At 39.8% G+C, this 20,998-nt stretch overlaps 1 protein-coding gene across 3 annotated transcripts in view; it reads right to left on the reverse strand.

The window, feature by feature from the left end:
• The window catches only part of TRAPPC9 (trafficking protein particle complex subunit 9), a 942,595-nt gene extending 921,597 nt beyond the window's left edge, over positions 1-20,998 (reverse strand). For 2 of the 3 annotated variants that reach the window (XM_020967026.2, XM_078153761.1), the window contains exons 1-2: positions 20,835-20,998; positions 11,389-11,989 (exon numbers count right to left, since the gene is read on the reverse strand). In XM_020967026.2, the coding sequence (XP_020822685.1) occupies positions 11,389-11,972 (584 nt within the window). In that variant the 5' untranslated portion in view covers positions 11,973-11,989; positions 20,835-20,998. The remainder of the gene's footprint in view (positions 1-11,388; positions 11,990-20,834) is intronic. The other variant, XM_020967021.2, reaches the window with a different exon arrangement.

Consider the following 20,998-nt stretch of genomic DNA (forward strand, 5'->3'; position numbering starts at 1 on the left):
TTCAATGGGACATCAATTGCTCTTTAAAAGAATCTTCACTGAATAATGCAAAGCCTTTAAAAATAGTGGCAGTCAGTGGAAAGAGCACCATACTAAAAGGTAAGAGACTTCTGTTCTAGTGCCCATTTCATCCCTTCCTAATTACATCACCTCCACCAAACCCCTTCAGTTCATCTGCAAAGAGCCTGAATATAGAAGCCTGGGCCAGCTAATGCCTTTGGGTTCCTTTTAAGATTTGATTCTGTGACTTTTACTAAAATGGACAATAAATTCCTCTGCAACTTTCTTGAAAGTTTTTGAGTGTGTTTTAGTTATATTAAAAACACAAATTTTTATTCTTAACAATATTCTACCAACTAAGGAATGGAGGAGCAGGGGAACTCCAAACCCTTAACTTTATTTCATCCCAACCATGAGGCAATACTATTTGTATTACTCCTAATGAATTCCTTAACGGCTACATTCAGAGCTGGGCCTTTGAAGGTTTGAGGATAAAGAACAGGTAAAGAGCTAGAAATGTGGCTAAGAGGCTAGTTATTTCAAAGCACAGTTATAAGAGGTAAGAAAACTCTTGAAGCTGTGTGACTATAGACAAATCATTTAAATCCTCTCAACTTCAGTCTCCTCTTCTGTAAAATGGGGATAATAATAACACCTACCTCCCAGAGTTGTTGTACAGATCAAGTAAGATCCTTTACATATATGAAATGCTTTAAAAACTTTAAAGCACCACATAAATGCTAGTTATTTTGAGGCCCAAGTGAAAAATATAATACGATGACAATAATTCACTAACACTTCAATTCCTACTCAAACTAGCTCTACCTTTACTTTTCCTTCTGCTGATGCCTAGACATACTTTTTTTGGTGTCTGTCTCTCTACCCATGCCCATTCTGACTTTGTCCCTTCCCAAGCCCACACTCTCACTGAAGACAGGGGAAATTTGACCAAGAATGAATAGTGCACTACTACCAATGGCTCCCTTAACACCCATGCAGAGTTCTCAAAGGACTATCTGAGCACTGCTTTTACAGTTTGCTGAGGACCTCTCCTCTCAGTGAGTCAAAAACATTTACTAAATAACAAACAGTTATGCTAAATGTGAACTCTCTGGCTGTGTTTGTCAGGACTCTCCTGCCAGTCTCCATATCTCAAACTGGGAAATCCCAAAAAACTATAAGGGTTTTTAGGATGGTAATACTGTCTTAGACTACAAATGCTTCAACAGCTGGAATTAAACTAAACAGAAGGAGGTTTGAAAAATAGTACTGTAATAGCAAAATGGTGGTTGGCCTTTTCCACCATGACTACCTACCTAAGCAAGGCTCCAGTGAAATAGGATGATGCTGGCCATGGACATCACTTCAACCACAACACCAAATACACTGAGATGAGTGAGACAGTAGAGAGCCTACATGGTGGCACCAAACAGATGTTGCTAATTGACTAGCTCATCCTTCCAACTATAAAACCATATCTGATTTTATCCAGATTCCCCTACATGGCCCATTAATCCATCTTAAAGCTCTAGGCTTTAGGGCAAGTCATTTGCATCAATGGCTGCCTACATAGCATGGTTGGGGAAATGCTGTACCTATACCCCAAAATACCTGACATGACCTTCTCCAACCCAGATCTGAAATTTCCACCATTAAAGTCACTCCTTTGGATTGGAAGAAACAAAATCAAGGTCATCGTTTCAGTGGGGAGAGCAAGGAAGTCAAATATATTTTCATTTATTCGGGGTACCTCCAAATAAGGTGCTCTTTACACCTTAGACTAAAATCACACGACTTAGAATTTTAAGTAACCTTAGAGGATACCTACCACAACTTTTTCATCTTACAGATAAGAAAATGAGTAGTAATATGGCCAAAATGTGCACCCAAGTGCTATAATTCCAAATTCAGCATGAGTAACAATAGTTAACATTTATATAGCCTTACAAGGTTTGAAAGTGTTTTAAATATATCATGAAATTTGATTCTTGCACCATCTGAAAGGTAGATGCTATTATTATCATCATTTTACAGAAAATGAAAGTGAGACAGAGAAATTAAGTGACTTGCCCAAGATGACACACTTGAGTATCTAAGGCAGGATTCAAACTTAGGTCTTTTTAAGTCCAAATCCAACACTCTATCCACTACACAACCTAGGTGCATCAGAACAGAATATGGCAGAAAACATATAATTTTTGCTTTGCAACAGGCACAGAATAACGCCCAGAATAATCCTGTAGACCTAGATGGCATGCTACAAGAGACTCTGGGCAGTGAGAGAATAACATAAGAGCACTAGATATCTAGGGTTTATTAGACTGAAAAGCAGAAGACGGCCTACAAAAGTAAACAGGACCTCCTTCCCACCAGATTTGCCCGGGTTTAGCTCAGCTTCTGGAAGCCTCAGCAAAATAGCAGCCTTCTGGGAGTCTTCCAGATACAGAGCCACCTAAGATCTCTGCAGAGGAGCTGATCCCTCCCCATCTCTCCCCAGCAGGTACACCCTACATTAAACCTCAATCTCAAGATCAAAACCAATCTCTAAAAAGTAAAGTAGATTTAAAAGGTAGAGAACTAATATTAGCTTAAGTATAGTCAAAGGTGTTCATTCCTCTATTCAGGATGGAATGACCTTTGTAAATATTTTTCACACACAAAAATAATTTACTATAAAAAATGTTTTCTTTAAAGCCTCTCCCTTCCAAAACAAAATATTTTTACTACCTTCTAAAAATTAATGCTTGACCAGCAGAAGTAAGTCTGCCAACTTGGCACTTTGCAATTTACGTGTATAGTAAAACTATGATTAAGAATGAAAAATCAGAACAATTCTGTGAAATGAGAAAATCAAATTGGTCAAGTTTGAAAGGTTTCAAGCAGGGCCTTGTGATAGCCTGCGTCTAGGCTGAATTAGAAGAGGCCAAAAGATTAACCACCGAGTAGTGAAAATTTTGGCCAAAACAATTCGACAGACTACCAAGGCATGGAATGGCTACGCTCTACATCAGTGCTGAGATCATGTAACTTTTAATTACTTACATAATAAATAATAAATATCTTTAACGAAGAATGGACCTTTTTAAAATACAGTTGGATATTATTTTATCAAGTCTAATAACTTCAGAGTCGGGAAGGCCCGGATTCAAGTTCTCATACAGGCTAGATGACTCTGGGCAAGTCTCTTAACCATTCAATGCCACATGAAACTCTCTAAAAGTGAAAGTTAAGGAAGGGCCCAGGCTCTCACCCTAGCAGATCGGCCCACAGTCATTAATGGCTTTAAAATGTAAGCTCCAGGGGCAGCTAGGTGGCGCAGTGGATAGAGCACCGGCTCTGAAGTCAGGAGGACCTGAGTTCAAATCCAGCCTCAGACCAAACACTTGACACTAGTTGTGTGATCCTGGGCAAGTACTTATCCCCAACTGCCTAAAAAATAAAAAAATGTAAGCTCCTTGCGGGTAGAGACAGTTTTGTTTTTGTCTTTCGATCCCCAGCACTTAGCATGGTGGCTGGCCCAAAGCAGACACTTCACAAATACTGGCTTAATTGAATAAAATGCAGTATAGTTGCCAATCTATACTCCTAAAGAGAGTCTTCTCCAGAAGCTCCCCATACAAAGGAAACCCCATATCTGAACAGACAGACACAAATGGAGAGCTAAATAAATTAATTTAAAAGATAAATAAAAATAGATAGAATATAAGCTCCTTAAGGGCAAAAATGAGAAATTTTGTGTACATATAGTTTATAAATCCAAGTTTTATAGCCAACAACATAAAAAAACTATAGAGTTCATATTTTAAAATATATATACACACAGAAGCTTCTCATTGCTATTACATGTGCATATACCATCTGGTACCTGTGTACATATAATGGATAAATGCCAGAGGTAAAACCTATCTTAAAATAAAATAATTTTATTATATGTAACTATAAACTCTAACACAGAGGTCTTAAATCCCTGAAATTAAATGCGTACAGACATTTAAACAGGAATTTTCCTAATAAATCCAGGTCTAAAACAATCGACTATATTCCTAAAAGCAAATTATATTCAGTTTCTGTTTGAAGAGGTTTATTCCATTCAAACATTCCACAATATCCCCTTCATGTATTGGTGTCAACTGTTGGCCAATATTTGGTAATAGCAGTCTGAGACACCTATGTAGTTATCACGAAGGCCGTGTGTGGAAGTGGGGGAGAAATCCAGTAGAGGAGTAAATGGAAGCAAAGATACTTGTAAGAAGCATCACAGAAAGGAGCCTTTCTTGGATACCGGTTGGCCTATATAACCTATGAGGTCCCTTCTACTCTGCATTTCTGCAACTCCATGAGCTGAAGAGGAATGCGAGCTGGGTGAGCTGGCTGGGCAAACCACTTTGCCTCTATGGGGCTCAGTTTCATCACCAATAAAATGATGGCATAGGACTAAATGACCTCTAAATCCTATGAACCCATTAAGTTCCACTTGAAGAGACAAAAGACATTCAAATGTGAATTTCTAAAGCTATAATCTGCCAGTGACATAACACAAAGCCTACACACCTCCTCATTGGGGCACCCTGTCCTTAACACTCCCCCACACTTTATCTTCATTTATGACAACACTGTACATCTCATGGAAACTCACATATCTCCCACTAGAAGCGGAGCTTGCTGAGCTGGTCCCTTCCTTTTCCCTCACCCATCACTCCATGGGTCAGTGTCCCAATGCTTGCAACAGTTCTGATGCTATAAGACACAGGGCTGAAACCTTGAACCAGGTGAGGTCAGGCTCAATCACATGTGCCAATGCTTCTTTTCAATGTCAGGAAGCATTGGATTTGATCATACTTCAAATGGCTAATGGGTACCTGTTCATCAATGATAAATAATTTTACAGAGGTTGCCTGTAATGGCTTTTATTTTCCACCTAAAACTTTATTTAAATGTCAATATGTGGCTATAAGAATGTAATGAAAAGAACACAAAAGCAGACTGAATGCTGGGCATTATAATGACCAAGGCTGTCCACAAAGAAGAAATGAGAAAATAAACCTCCCTCCCTTCTTTGCAGAGGTAGGAGACTCTGGTGATGGAATACCCCATACATTATCAGACGCCAGTGATGTCTGGGGTTAGTTGTACCTAAAAGCTTTTTTTTCCTCTTTTATTCTCTGATACAAGGGATGGATCCCTGGAAAGGGGAGGGAAGAAAAAATATATTCAGAAATGAAGATGATGTAAAAACAAAATATTTCAATAAGAATTTTTTTTCACATCAATGTGATCTGTTGGCACATCGAAAAGCTTCTCAAAAAGAATAAACATGTGAACAGTTTTCAGACAAAGAAAACAAAGCTACCTATAGTCATATGAAAAAATGTTCTAAATCACTACTGATTAGAGAAATGCACATTAAAACAACTCTGAGGTACCACCTCATACCCATCAGATTGGCTATAACATGACAGAAAATCAAAATGAAAAATGATGGAGGGGATGTGAGAAAATTGGGCCACTAATGCACTACTGGTGGAGTTGTAAACTAATCCAACCATTCTGGAGAGCAATTTGGAACTATGCTCAAAGGGCTATAACCTTGCACACCCTTTGACTCACTCCTAGGTCTGTATCCCAAAGAGATTTAAAAAAAAAGAGGACTTATATGTAAAAAATGTTTATAGCAGCTCTTTTTGTGATAGCAAAGAATTGGAAATTGAGGAGATGCCCCTCAATTGGGGCTGAACAAATTGTGGTATATGATTGTGATGCAATGTCATAGGAAATAACAAGCAGCAGGCTTTCAGAAAAATCTACAAAGACTTACATGAACTGATGAAGAGAAAAGTAAACAGAACCAGAAGAAAAATGTACACAGTAATAGCAATACTGTACAATGATCAACCATGAATGACATAGCTATTTTCAGCAATACAATGATTCAAGACAGTTCTGAAGGACTTAAGATGAAAAATGCTATCCACCTCTAGAAAAAGAACCGATGGAGTCTGCATACAGATCAAAGCATCCTTTTTTTTTAATTTCATTTTTCTTGGGTTTCTTTCTGTTTTGTTGGTTTTTCTGTGTTTCTCTTTGGGGTTTTTTTGTCTGTGTTTTCTTTACAACATGACTAATATGGAAATGTTTTGCATTACTGCACATATATGACCTACATCAAATTGCTTGCCTTCTCAAGAAGGGGGAAAAGGAAGGAGGGAAAGAATTTGGAACTCAAAGTTTTTTAAAAAATGCTAAAAATTGGTTTTACGTGCAATTGGAAAAAAATAAAATATTTTTAAAAAGAATAAACACAAGTCTTGTTTACTACTCTGCCAGCATCACCAGATGTCACTTTGATGTGCTAGCAGCCCTAAAGAAAATAACAGCCGATAACTAAACTAAATAATCAGGTTAAAAAACAGAAGTTTTAACACTTCAGCAGTGACTCCTTTATCAAATTTTCCCAGAGCACTCCGGATCCTTCTTAAACCCATAGCTATAATATCTCCCCCCTCCTTCAGTGGAAAGTAAAGACTGAGTAAGTTTTAATCTTCTTTATCTCTAACAGTAAGGAAAGAGTGGAAGAGGGAAGAGAAAGGCTCACAAAAAATGGGCACTCAATAAATGTGTATTTGTGTGTTGAACTGAATCTACTATTGGTAACTGGAGGCAAGCATTAATCTCAACAAATAAAACCAGTTTTTTCCTCCATAAAACTTAGGAGTTGGACTACATCACTAAATCCCTTCCAGCTCCAATATGATTATGATTCCTTTAAATCAAAAATTAACTTTTGATATGACAATCTATAACAATACTGGGCCTTTCCCAAGTTTGACTTCCTAGGCTGGAAATATAAAAAATCCAACATAATATGAAATTGTCCTAAGTCACACACTAGAATACTGTCCAATAAAGACTTTCTATAATTTATTATCTACGTGGCCTTGGATGTCATTTAACATCTTTGGGCCTCAGTTTCCTCATCTCTTTATGGTTGAAGAATTGAGGCCCAGAAAGAAAAAATTAATTGCCATGATTATGTATTTATTAGTGACAGAACCAGGCCTAGAATCCAAATCTCCTGGCTTCCATGTAGAGGACAAGATGGCCTCGAAAGTCTCTTCCAACTCTAAATCCATGCTCTTATGTACAATGGATAGAATGAGATTATCTTTGCAGTATGGGCATAGCTTTGACATGCTAAAAGCAACTAGCATTTTACTGAGAAAATGGAGATAAAGTGTACCCAACTAGTCCTGTCACAAAGAATGGGCAAAGGAGTTCAGCTCAAGTTGAGGAAATCCAGGGGGCAGGTTGAGGTGCATTATTTTGGGGTTTTTTTCTTTTGTATTGATTTGGAATTGGATATTTCATTCAACTGTCAATGCCAGAAATTCTTCTCAACAGACCACAGAAGAAAATTCTTAACAGATACAAAATACATAAGCCCACACAAAAATGAAACATAAAAGCTTCAATGTTTCATTAAGACTTTCTACCACTTTCATTCACAAGCCTTCAGGCAAGAGACAGAGAATGTATGAAGGCTGCCAGGCTTTCACAGAAAGAAATAAGGGTGATCAACCCTCAAACCCTCACTCAGACCCCAAAGGAATTACTTCCTTTTCACCCAGCCTAAAGGGATGTTTAAAGGTGGAGGGAGGGAGTGGTACGTGATTGCAATGCTTGCTTCAGGGAGGAATAGAAGGACAAACATCACTCCCAGGAGACATAAATTACAGTCATAGCTCAGCCTCTTACTCAACACATATCTTTAGGCAAATTACATGACCTCTCTGGGTTTCACTTTTTTTATCTGAAAAAAAGAGGGACAATTTTAGAGAGCTGGACTAGAGGACTGCCAACATTCCTTAATAGTATGCTATTTTTAATTGTCTTTTAGGGTCTCCAAAATGCTTTACATATATTATCTCATTTGATCCTTAGAACAACCATGTGGGGTAAGTGCTATTACCAAAGTGCCCTGATTTTACAGATTAGGAAGCAGATGAGACTGACTGATTGAGTGACCATCCTGGAGTCATAGAACTAGTAAGCCAGGGAGTCTTCCTGACTCCAGGTGCATGAATCCACCTAATGTCACCTCCACGGCTCCCTTCCAACCCCAGAGTCTAAAATTCTGTGCCTGTCTCCCTTCTCTCCTCCATCCCACTCAAGAACACAAAGGGTCTGCTACAGTCCCATCTTCACAAGAAAAAATTTGGCAAAGGGAGATTGAATGGTATGGTAATGTAAATGTAGAACACAATTTAGTGCCTCAACTAACTACTAACTTTCAACTATGAGCACACTGTCTGACTATGCTCAATTGTATACTTATTAAGCCACATCATGCATATAATATATCAACAGCCATAAATCACATGCCTAATAGATGAAATTAAAAGATTCAAATGAAGCCAGGCTCAGTGACCTTCCTAAGCTAATATGACCCACTAACACATTTATACACCTGAGAGAATTAGCATTTCCCACCTTTAAAAACAGAAAAAGTAATACAGATCCATAGTGCTAGCAAATTCTAAAGACCAAGCACGATCCCCAAAGCAAGTATTTTAATATGTATGAAGCAACAGCAGTGGCAAAAGGCAGAAAGGCCAAAAAAAATTTGCTAAGTTAACATATGGGTCTAGGCAGCATTAAGCTTTGGTTATATATATATACATATATATATATTTAGAAGCAGTGAAGAGCATGGGAAGACAGCATAGATAGAAATCTAGCTAGGTTTTAAATGCATTGTATTCACAGCCTACCTTTTCAGACCCAACAACATACTCACAGGGCAGTATGATAGAAAGAAAAAGAAAAAAAAGAAAGGAAAAAAGGAACAAGCAAAAATTAGAAACACACAAGAACAAAAAATTTTACTAGCTACAACACAACCCAAACCACAAAGAATCTACCACCAGCTTGCGTGTATGTATTTGGGGGCGGAAATTTAGTTCCAAGTAAAGTACATCAGTAAGACAATCAATCAGATTTACAACAGAACAGACTAGAGGCTAGTCACTGGAATCAAAACTTGATGAGAGCTGAGAGAGTTACAAGAGTCAGGATTATTTCAGACTGAATGTTCAAAGGATAACAGATTTAGATCTGAAAGATCATCTAGTCCAATCCCCAATTTACAAATAAGAAAACTGAGGTCTAGGGAGGTTACGTGATTTGCCCAAGGTCACACAAGTGGCAAAGCCAGGGAGTTGTCATCTGACTCCACATCTACCATTCTTTCCAGTGCGTCATGTGTATAACTGTGTTGGTTTTTTTTTTTGGTGAGGCCATTAGGGTTAAGTGGCTTGCCCAGGGTCACACAGCTAGTAAGTATCAAGTGTCTAAGACCAGATTTGAACTCAGGTCCTCCTGACTCCAGGGCCGGTGCTCTATCCACTACACCATTAGCTGCCCCTGTATAACTGCTGTAGAGAGGGTACCAGCAAGAGCTAAAAATCAAAGAGTCTCCACTCAAATCATGTTTTAAAGTAAAAAAAAACTTGATAGTGAAAATGGTGGGACAGTGAAAGAAGGAAAAGTTTACCAAGTACCACACAACAATATAATTGGCTTGTTGATTTTATGCACACTGAAGGTACTGTATTTCCCACCCCAAAGCATGAAGGCTTGATGATGAAAGTTGAAGGGGGCTGATACAATTTGCCCTCAGAAAGCAAAGAGGGACATCAATACCTCACCCCCTGCTACTTCAAAAGAAATAATAATAGCTCCTCTTTCCATAGCACTTCATGGTTTCAAAGACTTTTAAGTGCATTACATGTCCCATGATCTTCACCACAACCTATGAGGCAGGAAATAGGCTGGTTATACCAAGAGTGTGGCCCCTTCTTACAAACCAGGAAGCCAAAGCTCAGATGGTCAGTGACTTGCCCAAAGTCACACACCAAGGAAGGCCATGGTGGAGCTTGGACTTGAATTCAGATCTTCTAGCTCTGACTCCAACACTCCTTCTACCCCACTGCTTTTCAAATAAAAAAGTAGCATTGAGGGCTATTTCACTTGATACTCTGGTGTATTTAATACTCATAGATGGATTTGTGGGTTTTGCCCCTTTAAAAAGGTTATTATGATTTGTTCCTCACAACCAACTCATAAAGTAAGTCAAAGTAAATCTAATCTTTTCCAAGTGAGGAAATAAAAATTCTGTCCAGTCTCATTTATTAAGCATTTGTAAAGTATCTGCTGTGTGCCAGATACTGTGCTACTAGGCCCTTAGGGATACAAGACAAAATTGAAAATAGTCCCTAGTCTCAAGAAGCTTATATTCCACTGATTTCCATGGCAAGAGGAGAGGCCTGAATTGCTTTGCACCAGACTCACAATACTGTTGAGCCCAGTTTCTCTCACTCCTGCCTACACTTTCAGCTCAGGATTTATCTACAGCCCCAGTATGCCTCATTTGAGCCGGACCAAAAGGATCATCCACATTCTTCCACTTATGAACTCATGACCCCCTTTCACTATAAAGCCAAGAACTGATTTCAACAAATGAGAGAGGAAAGTCAGATGATGGAAGAAACTTCTTCAGGTAGGAAGCAAGGCTATCACTATAACAGAAAGTCTGAATCCTTCCTTTCCCACCCATCACACAGCCCTTATTACAATGGGAATAGAAACATACAGCAAACTTTAAGATGGAAAAAAAATACCATTAGCATTTTAGGGTCTAAGCATTGACATCTCTGACACGCATCATGACAACTTCTACAAGTGTAGAGGTGAAGACTAAGACACTGTGCACATTAGCTTTGGAGAGGCAGGGCACTGAATAGAAAAAGCAGCAGACAAAATCAAGAGATTCAACTCTAGTCCTGCCTCTAATTCACAGTGTGGTCTTGGGCAAGTAATGAGAATCCCTCTGGGTCTCAGTTTCCTCACTTGTAAAATGAGAGAACTGAATCTGATCAGCATTTCCCAAATTAGGTTGTGTAGAGCTCTGGTGATCCAAACAAAATTTCCAAGAGGAAATATCTAGGTTTCATATTTTAGAGGAGTAAATAATAAATTTTGTTTTAAAATACTTATAGCAAGGATTTTTTTTTGCTATGAAAGTAGATTTAATTAAGTCTGTTCTTATACCAAAATTTCCCTGATACCATTTCCTGTCTCATCTTTAATCCCACAAGTATTTCCAACCTTGAGTTTCTCTGGACCTGAAGTTATGGGCTCCTATAATAAATTTCATGCACCAAAGTGTTCTGTGGCCAAATTAGTTTAGGAAATGCTAGACTATATGAGCAACATATGACTCTTCAAGCTCTCAAATTCAGTCACTACCCTTTTTTTAGAGAGGGAATTGCAAAGTATTATACCTCAAGGCTACCACTCCAATCTTGCCTCCAGGTAAACACAACTACTTACCTGCTATCTGTGTCCAATCCTACAAAGTCCTTCTTTTCAAATGGTACACACAGAAGAGGAATCTTATCTCCAGACTTATCAGTGGCTCGGTCTAAGCGTTTGGATTCCAGGACAATAAAAAGGGATTCAATGAAATCTTCAATTCTCTTCTCCACTGACTCACAATCATCATAATTGGGATAAAATGCCACATCTGTTCGAGGCTGCTCTGCAATCTCACCCTGCAGCCCAAAAACAAACAACCGGGAATCGTAGAGTGTGGAACCATAAATTTCCTTCTGGACATGGAACTTCTCAAAGGTTTGAGGCCAATCCTTCGCAGAGAAGCAGTCTGTTACTGTGATGAGGCCCACAACTTTTCGGTGGGTTTGGAAATCTCCCCATTCATTGTTCTCAGGTGGGTAATGATGCCTATAGCGGATGTACAATACTCGTTGTGAATCTCGCACATTTATCTGGCTCACAGATGAAATTCTTTTGTAGATCCTGAAGAAATTTTCCTCTGAGACAATCCCTACTGGCTGTACCACAACCAGCAGAGTTTGGTGGTCCTCAGCACACTGCATGTAATCAGGAACACTCATTGTGGAGCCACTGGACGCTATTCAAAAATAAAGAATAACTGATAAAGATCTCATTTTCTAGATACATAATGGGCTGATTCATATTTATAAGAATAAGAGCCACGTTCCAATTCACAAATGGTCAAAAGATATAAGGAGCCAATTTTCAAGGGAAGAAATCCAAGCTATCCATAGCCATGTGAAAAAATTCTGTAAATCACCAATAATTAGAGAATTGCAAACTAGAACAATTCTAAAATTTTACCTCATGCCCAATCAGATTGGTAAAGCTGACCTAAAAAGGAAAATAACAAATGTTGAAGGGGCATCAGGAAAATAGGCACATTGATACACTGCTGGTGGAGCTGCAAATTGATCCATCCATTCTGGAGAGCAGTTTGGAACTATATCCAAAAAACTCTTAACGTGCATAACCTTTGACCCAGTGATACCAATAATAGGCCTACACCCCAAAGAGATGAAAGAGAAAAGGATGTTGTATGTAGAAAAACACTTAAAGTGGGGGCAGCCAGGTGGTACAGTGGATAGAATACTGGCCCTGGAGTCAGGAGGACCTGAGTTCAAATGTGGCCTCAGACACATAACACTCACCAGCTGTGTGACTCTAGGCCAAGTCACTTAAGCCCAACTGCTTCACAAAAAAAAAAATACTTAAAGCAGTTCTTTTTGTAGTAGCAAAGAACTGGAAACTAAGGAGGTGGCCATCAGTTGGGAAATGGCAGGACAAATTATGGAATATGAATGTAATGAAACACTTTTATATTACAAGAAATTACGAAAGAAATCGGTTAAGAGAAACCTGGGAAAACTTGTATGAACTGATGTAGAGTCATGTGAGCAGAATAAGGAGAACAATTTATATTACTACAACATTATAAAAATAAATTTAAAAGACTTAAGAACTAATCAACTATGATTCCAAAGGAACAAAGATGAAGAATGCATCCCATCTCCTGAAAGAGAGATGATTGGCTAAATAGGCAAAACGGGAAAACATTTTTGGACACAGCCAATATGGGAATTTGTTTTGCTTGATTTGTTACAAGGGTTTTTATCCTTCTTATTTTTTTCTGGGGAAGGAGGAAAGGAAATGGGGGTGAGGGTTAAAACAAATGCTCGTTAATTGAAAAACTCAAATTTAATTTTAAAATAATAATAAAGAGAACATGAAATGCAAACTATTTCTGGTGCTTGTCCTCCTTTGAGATACACTAATTGTACTATTTATTACATAAGCATATCTTGAATACCAATAATCCAGCCAATGTTATTACAACTGAAGATAAGAAAAAAGCCTGGACCAGGTGATTTCACTAGTATAAAGAATTTCTTCTAAGATTGCAGGTTGGCTCCTACTCTGCAACTTACAAGTCTTTCCTGGCTTCGAGGGCAACTTTGTATCCACTACTCCATACCATTTTTCCATTGTAAATAAGCCCTACCATAAAGTGGAGAGACCATACTGTAACGTCATTCAGCTAGTCACCCTTTTAAGATATTGATCTTACAAGACTACTCCATACCAGCATGTAGTCTAAGACTGCCTTTTCACAGAACCAAGCTGGTACAATAAGGCGGAGTTGGCCTAAGCAAAATAATAACAATGATAGAGTTTATCTTTGGTATTCTCTTGCCTCTCCTTTCAGAGTCCCCATTTAGCCACTTTCATTGACTTCTCCCTCTACAAAAGTTCTCATGCTACTTGTGGTTCCTTAAAGTCCCATTCACAAAAGTATACCTAGGTTTATTGTCCTTGCTATGGTCTACACTTTTCTTTACCTCCCTCTCCCCCCATTAAAACTTAACCTGTCTTATGTCCCTTCCCTCATGGCCCTGTTCTCTACTAGATGACAATGGATGATGATGCATGGTGATGACTTGTGTGTTGGTGAACATGTGTTACAGCACCCCCAACATAATTCAGTTAAAATGCCTGTCTCCACAAGGACCATGATAAATCTATTGGAGGAAGCATTAGGCACCCAGGAAGACTGGTAAGGATACATGCTGTGGGTCACAGGGACCGTTTAGACTAGAAGGCAGGTGTCTACTCCACCCAGTGGCAGTAGTAGTAACACTGATGGATGTAAGTACTCACCTATATCTTCCAGACACCCCAAAAATAACACAAATAGAGAGATAAGAGTGAAAATAAACAAGAGGACAACATATGCAAAATAAATAGTCCTGGCCCTAGAAGTAAATTCCTATGAACTCTTAAGGTACGAACTTCCCACCAGTTTACCCTATATGATATCATTTTATGGCTGTCTCCATTGTCCATCTTTAACATAAATCTACAAGGGGCATAAAGTTGGACACAGGTGACCTCTAGAGAGACAGGTTGGTATAGTGGCTAGAGAGCTGACCCTGAAGCCAGGAAGACCTGGGTTCAAGGTCTACCTCTGAAACATAATGGCTATGTGTCCCTAGAGAAATAACTTAATTTCTCAGTGTTCTAAGCAATTCTCTAGAACCACATATTACAAAGAAGGTGCCAATCTATATTGGTAGAGAGAGTTTCCTCACTTGGAAGTTCTCTATACCAAAGAAATCACAGGTCCAGTCCCCAGATAGCCTCTAAAGTCTCTTCTAACTCGAAAATGAAAATTTTAGGATTTGGGTTCCAGACTCGAAAATTTTGAAGCATAAAGGAAATTATAACCTACATCATTAACAAACTACTTATTGTCATTTATCTTAGATGCCTCACATGCATCAAACATTGACCTAAGATAGAAACGCCAACTACATTAATGAAATTGAAGGCAAGGCAATGTACTCTGCGCTATCAACAAAAAAAAAATGTGTTTTGATCCTACAGGCAATAACAACACAGAACCCAGCTCTCTTAATTCTCAAATAGATTACTCAATTTAATTCCAGGCAACATGATACAGTAGGGGAGATGAACTCAACCAGGAGTCAGGACACTGAGTTCTAGACCTAATTCCTTAACTGTGTAAACTTAGCTATACCTCCATAAGCCTCAGTTTCTTTATTTGTAAAAAGAAAATGGATTAAATGATTTCTAAGGTCTCTTCCTTAGAAGTTCTAAAATCCTGGGACTCTATCACCCTACAAGCCATGCTATTACTTCCTACAATGTCTTTATTCTGTGAAGGTATTAATACCAAACACACAAACATATATTAAACTAAATTTCTGGGATATTTTGAGTACGCTTACCATTTGGTACAATAAACACCTATAAAAAGCACTGTGTGGGGAGTTCTGCCTGGAGATAAGGTAATAAGACAAAATGACTTCCCTGGGACCTTTCCAACATTATGAATGAACTCCAAGTTACAATGAACTCCAAAGTTGCCAGAATTTCAGCAAGTAACAAAACCCTAGAGCTACCCAGGTATTGACTGAATTGTCAGTTTACTTCTGGCCTAGGCCCCAAAAGTATGTCCCATGCAGAAGGAAACACCTCTCCCATAATTAGTTAAGCAACTGAAGATTGCTGACTTCCCCTGCTCAGAGTATGATGAAACAGAACCCACTATCAGTACAGAATACTAGTGTCCAGGCCCCAAATAGTAATAAATAGTATTTTTCCTTGCCCCAACACAAAATAACAGTTTTCTAAAAGTCTTCCCAGTTAGTACTTAAGACAGCAGCAGTCACTCACCTTCTAAATACTACCTCTCACATTTTCTTCCTTCATAAAAAGTATCAAAGTTTCCTTTCATTTGAACCTTCACCAATTTGAATTTCACAAGATCACTGAATGTCAGAATTGAAATGGACTTTAAAGATCATTTAGTCCATTACCCTCATTTTACAAATAAAGAAACCGAGGCCCTGAAATATTAAGTGAATCGCCCAAGATCACAAGGGTATGAAACAACAAAGCCAGGATTTTGACCTAGGCTTTTGATTCTAAACCCAAGGTTCCTTCAGTAGTATGTTAAGTTCCTTGAGGGCAAGGATGATTTCACCTTTGTTTTTCTGTATTTCTGTTCCTAAAATAGTGCCTGGCACATAGTAGGTGCTTAATAAATGCTTATTGATTGAATGATTGATTATGCAATGCTATGTTCCAAAAATAGTGCCTGGCACCTAGTAGGTGCTTAATGAATGCTTACTGAGTGATTATGCCATGCTATCTCAAACCCTTATTTTCTAAAAAGGAATAAAATGCAAAATAAAGGCCCAGTTCTTACACCAGAAAACCAGTGCTTAAAATATATTAAAGGTATTTCTTAGGACAGTAGGTCGGGGAAGACTCAGAATACAATTCAATAAAAAAAAGACTGAGGGAAGAAAATGGAATTATGGAAGGACTGAGAGTGACTTTCTCATTTAAAGCCTTTTCTGGAAATTGTTAAGAGTTTAAAGCAGAGAGAATTTCATCCCAAGTGTCTGCTGGCTCTTCACTGTTATTAATAACAACTCACATTCATGCCATGAGTAAGCTCATCACTTAACTGAAACAGCCTTCTCCAAGGTTAGCAATAGGCTCTGAATTTCCAAACCTAATGACATTTTCTCAATTCTCGTCTTTCTAGACCTCTTTACATCATTTGAAACTGCTGAGCATCCCCTCCTCTTAGATATTCTAGCTTCTAGAGGATCATGACATTGCTTCTTGATTCTCTTCCTACCTGTTGGACCACTGCTTCTCAGGATCTTTTGCTAGTTAATCCATAGTCTGGCCCTAACCCTGGGTGTTCCCTAAGGATCTGTCCTAGGCCCTTTCTCTTCTCTCTTTAGTTGATCTACTCAGATTCCATGGATTCAATTATCAGATCAATCCACCCTGGGCTCCAGTCCCAAAGCATCAACTGCCTAGTAGACAATGCCAATTAGATGAACCCGTGGCATCTCAAATTCAGTATGTCCAAAACAGAAATCATTATCTTTCCCCTAAACCCACCTCTCCCTAAATTCCCTATTTCTCTTGACTCAAGGACCCCACCATCCTTCTTGTCACCCAAGTTGGCAAACTTAGTCATCCTCTACTATTCACTCAAACTCACCCTTTCATCTCCAATCAGCTTTCAAATATTGTCTTTCTAGCTCCAGGACTTCACTCTGGTACCCTTCTCTCCACTCACACAACCATGCCTTACTTGAGACCCTCACCACTTCAAGCCTGGACTATTGCAATAGCCTCCTAAAATTGGTCCCCTGACTTCAGTTTCTCTTCTCTCCAATACACCAGCACACAGCTGCCAAAGTTATATATTCTATAGCACAAGCCTGGCCATGCTACTCTCCAGTTTGAAGCTCCAGTGGCTCCTACTGCCCCTAGCATAAAATACAAACTTTTGACATTTAAAGCCTTTCTTTCACAGTCTGGCTCCAGCCTACCTTTCCAAGCTTATTACCCCTCTGTCATGGACTCTGTATTTCAGCCAAACTGGTCCACTTGCTGTTCTTCACACACCACATTCCATCTCCCACCTTTCTGCCTTTATGTGTGCTGTAACCCATACTTAGAGTGCATTCCCTCATCAATCACCTCTTCCTGAAATTCCTAACGTCCTTGAAGGCCTTCCTGATGCCCCCAGGTGGTACTTCCTCCAACATACATCAAAACCACTTTATATTTTGTATTTACTTATATATGAACATGTTTCCCCTGATAGAATGCAAACTTCTTGAAAACAGAGACTGTTTTTTGTCTTTGGTACTACAATTCCTAGCAACACAGTAGACACATAATAAATGTTTACTGATTGACAGAGCACTTTAGGCTTGCAACTATGTACAAACAAGCTATACACAGGATAAGGTGGCAATAATCAACAGGAAGAAGGTACTATACATGTTCCGCACAAAAATTACCATCCATATGGAATTCAAACTCAAAAATGTCTAGTGATTCTTCCAAAGTCACATAGCTAGGAAAGGGAAGAGCCAAGATTCAAACCAGATACTCCTGATTGTAAATCCAGTGCTCTTTCCATCAAATAGGCTGCCTCCCTAAACTGGAAACACTTTAACCAAGAACAGTAGCCATCCTCCAGAGGAGGCATACTGTGAAAGGAATGTGAAAAGAAGTAGCTCCCTTTTAGACAGAGGTGTATACTGCAATACAGGTCACTGATAAGCAAAATAATTTCTGTCTCATCAAATGACTTAAGTTACCAACACTTGCTGAAATGGGTATAGTTCTTAACTGGTTTCCCCAGGAGATGGAATTGCTTTGGAGGCAAGTGGCAGAAGCAGAGAGCAAGATGGTCTAGAGCAAGGGTGGGGAACCTGCAGCCTCAAGGACACATGTGGCCCTCGAGGTCTTTAAGGTGTGGCCTTCTGACTGAATCTAAACTTCACAGCACAAATCCCCTTAATAAGAGGATTTGGTCAAAAGGCCACATGTAGCCTTGAGGCCAAAGGTTCCCCACCCCTAGTGTAGAGGATAACCCTAGACAAAGAAGAACCTGAAGCTGACCTATCTAAGGAATGTAAAATACTGAGAAGTACACTAGACAGAGAAAATCTAGGACTCCTGGTTCCACAACTTAATACTCACATGGACCTAAGTACCTCTCTGAACATCATATTCTTTATCTAAAAAATAAGAAGTTCAGACTTCTGATACAATGGAAAGACCATTGTATTTTAAATAAGACTTGGATCTGCTACCTTTGGTAACTATAGGCAGTGACCACAATGTCATATAATGACAAAAAAAAATTGTTACTGGAGCTGGATCACCTGGATTCAAATCTTGATCTGTGTTTTACCCTTACAACCTATAATATTAGACAAGTCATTTCTTCTATCTCAGCCTTAATTTCTTATCTGCAAAATTAGAGGATTAGTCTAAATGAGGCAGCTAGATGACTGCCTAGTCTAAGTGTTGGACTTAGAGTAAAACAGACCTGAATTCAAATCCTACCTAAGACACTTACTAGCTGTGTGACTTTGGCAAGCCACTTACTGTCTCTTAGCCTCAGTTTCTTCATCTGTAAAACAGCACCAACTTCACAGGGTTGTGGTGAGGACCAAATGAAAGAACAACACTAAAGCACTTTGCAAACTTTAAAGTGCTATACAAATGTTTTTTGTTGATGTTGTGGGGGCAGCTGGATGGCACAGTGGATAGACCACTAGGCCTGGAATCAGGAAGACCTAAGTTCAAATCTTATCTCAGACACAGTGTGACCCTAGGCAAGTCACTTAACCCTGTGCACCTCAGTTTCCTCATTGGTAAAATGATCTGGAGATGGCAAACCACTATAGCATCTTTGCCAAGAAAATCCCAAATGAGGTCCCAAAGAGTCAACTAACCAACAACAAAGCTATTAGATTATCTTTAAGGTCCCTACCAATTCTAAAATTCTATGATCTATAAAATAAAGACAGGATCACAAGATCATAGAAATTAGATTTGGCAGGGACCTTACAAATCATCTAATCCAACTCATTCATTTTATAGTTTAGGAAACTGCATAGGCTCACCTTCGATAAGTCACACACAAGTTTTCACTAGGCCTCAGATCCCTCACTTGTAAAATGAAGTAGTTAAGCTAGCTGACTCCAACTCTAAATCAGTGATCCTATGAGTGATAGTTACCCAAATTCCCCATACAGGTAGAAGATTATCAACAGAATCAGGGTTTGATCCTAAATTGTATCACTTGTACTATCTAACTCCAAGAGTTGTTGTGAAGAATTCACTTTGTAAAGGCATCACTTCAGTCAGGACTGTTGCAATATCAAAGCTCTTTATAACCTGACCCTTGCCCCAACCTTTCTAGTTTTCTTTCACCTTACTCTACTCCACAAACACTTAGATCCAGTGGCACAGGTCTCTTTGCTGTTCCTCAAACAAGACACACTCTCTCCCAACTCTAGGCATTTTCTCTGTCTCCCAAACCTAGAATGCTCTCTTATCGCCTCCTCCAGCCTTCCAAGGCTTCCTTTAAGTCCCAAGCTAAAATCGACCTTTCACAGGAAGACTTTACACACACACACACACACACACACACACACACACACACAGCTAATGCCTTCCCTCTGTGGATTACTTCTATTTTATCCTTCATATAAACTTGTTTATACATAGTTGTTTGCCTTCTGTCTTCCCCTTTAGACTACGAGCTCCTTGACGGCAGGGACCACCTTCTGCCTTTCTCTGTATCCCCACAGGGGATACTTAGCACAGGGTCTGACACATAGTAAGTATTTAATAAATGTTGACTGACTGACTTGAGGGCTACAGAAATGACGATAGTTATGTGGAATCTGGGCCACTTAGCCTTTCTCCACCTGTCTCGTTTTCTGTTAAATGGGAGGGGAGAACTAGAAGAGAAAAAAGTGGATTAGGAAGATCCCTTCCAACTCTAAATCTGTGATCCTATAAAGGGATAATTATCCAAAGTCATCCTACAGCTAGGAAAAAAATAGCAGAGGCAGGATCCGGTCACTCTCTACCTCACAGAGCTGTTGTGAGAAATGCACTTTTAAACTTGACATCAGCACCGCAGAAATGTCAACAGTCAGCTGTGAGCAGTCCAGGACAAGTCACTTCCCTGTCTGGGCGTCAGTCTCCCCATTTGTAAAATGGGGGCGAGAGTGGAACTCGTTTTCTGAGCAGATCCCTTACAGCTTGGCCATTCAGGGACAGCAGCCGAGGAGGGGAACAGGAGGAAGGCGGAGGGAGGGAAGAGAAGACATGAAAAGGCTGGGGAAGGGGCTGGGGCGCAGCATGCAGGGCTGGCGGGGCGCCGTGCCGGGAGGGGCCGAGCTGGGGCGTCCGGCGGAAGGCAGGAGCAGGGGCAGGTGCCCCAGGAGTGGACAGGTGGGGGCAGAGCCCGACACCCCCCCCTCCTCCTACTCCTGCCCCTGCTCCTCTTCCTCCTCCTCTCCGGCTGAAGGCTCAGGCCCCGTGGATGCACTTACACAGCCGGTGGCCCTGGTACCGGGCCGGGCCGGGATGGGACGGGAGGACCAGCCGGGCTGTCGGAGAGCGCAGCAGTAGCCTCCTCCGGCGCGGGCGGTCCCGGCGTGCGAGCCGCGCGCTCAGCTTCCTAGTTGTGCCCCAAACCCCCGCCCGCCGACCAGCT

This window comes from Phascolarctos cinereus, unplaced genomic scaffold (assembly GCF_003287225.1).
Source record: "Phascolarctos cinereus isolate Bilbo 61053 unplaced genomic scaffold, phaCin_HiC Scaffold_4;HRSCAF=312, whole genome shotgun sequence".
Lineage (NCBI taxonomy): Eukaryota > Metazoa > Chordata > Mammalia > Diprotodontia > Phascolarctidae > Phascolarctos > Phascolarctos cinereus.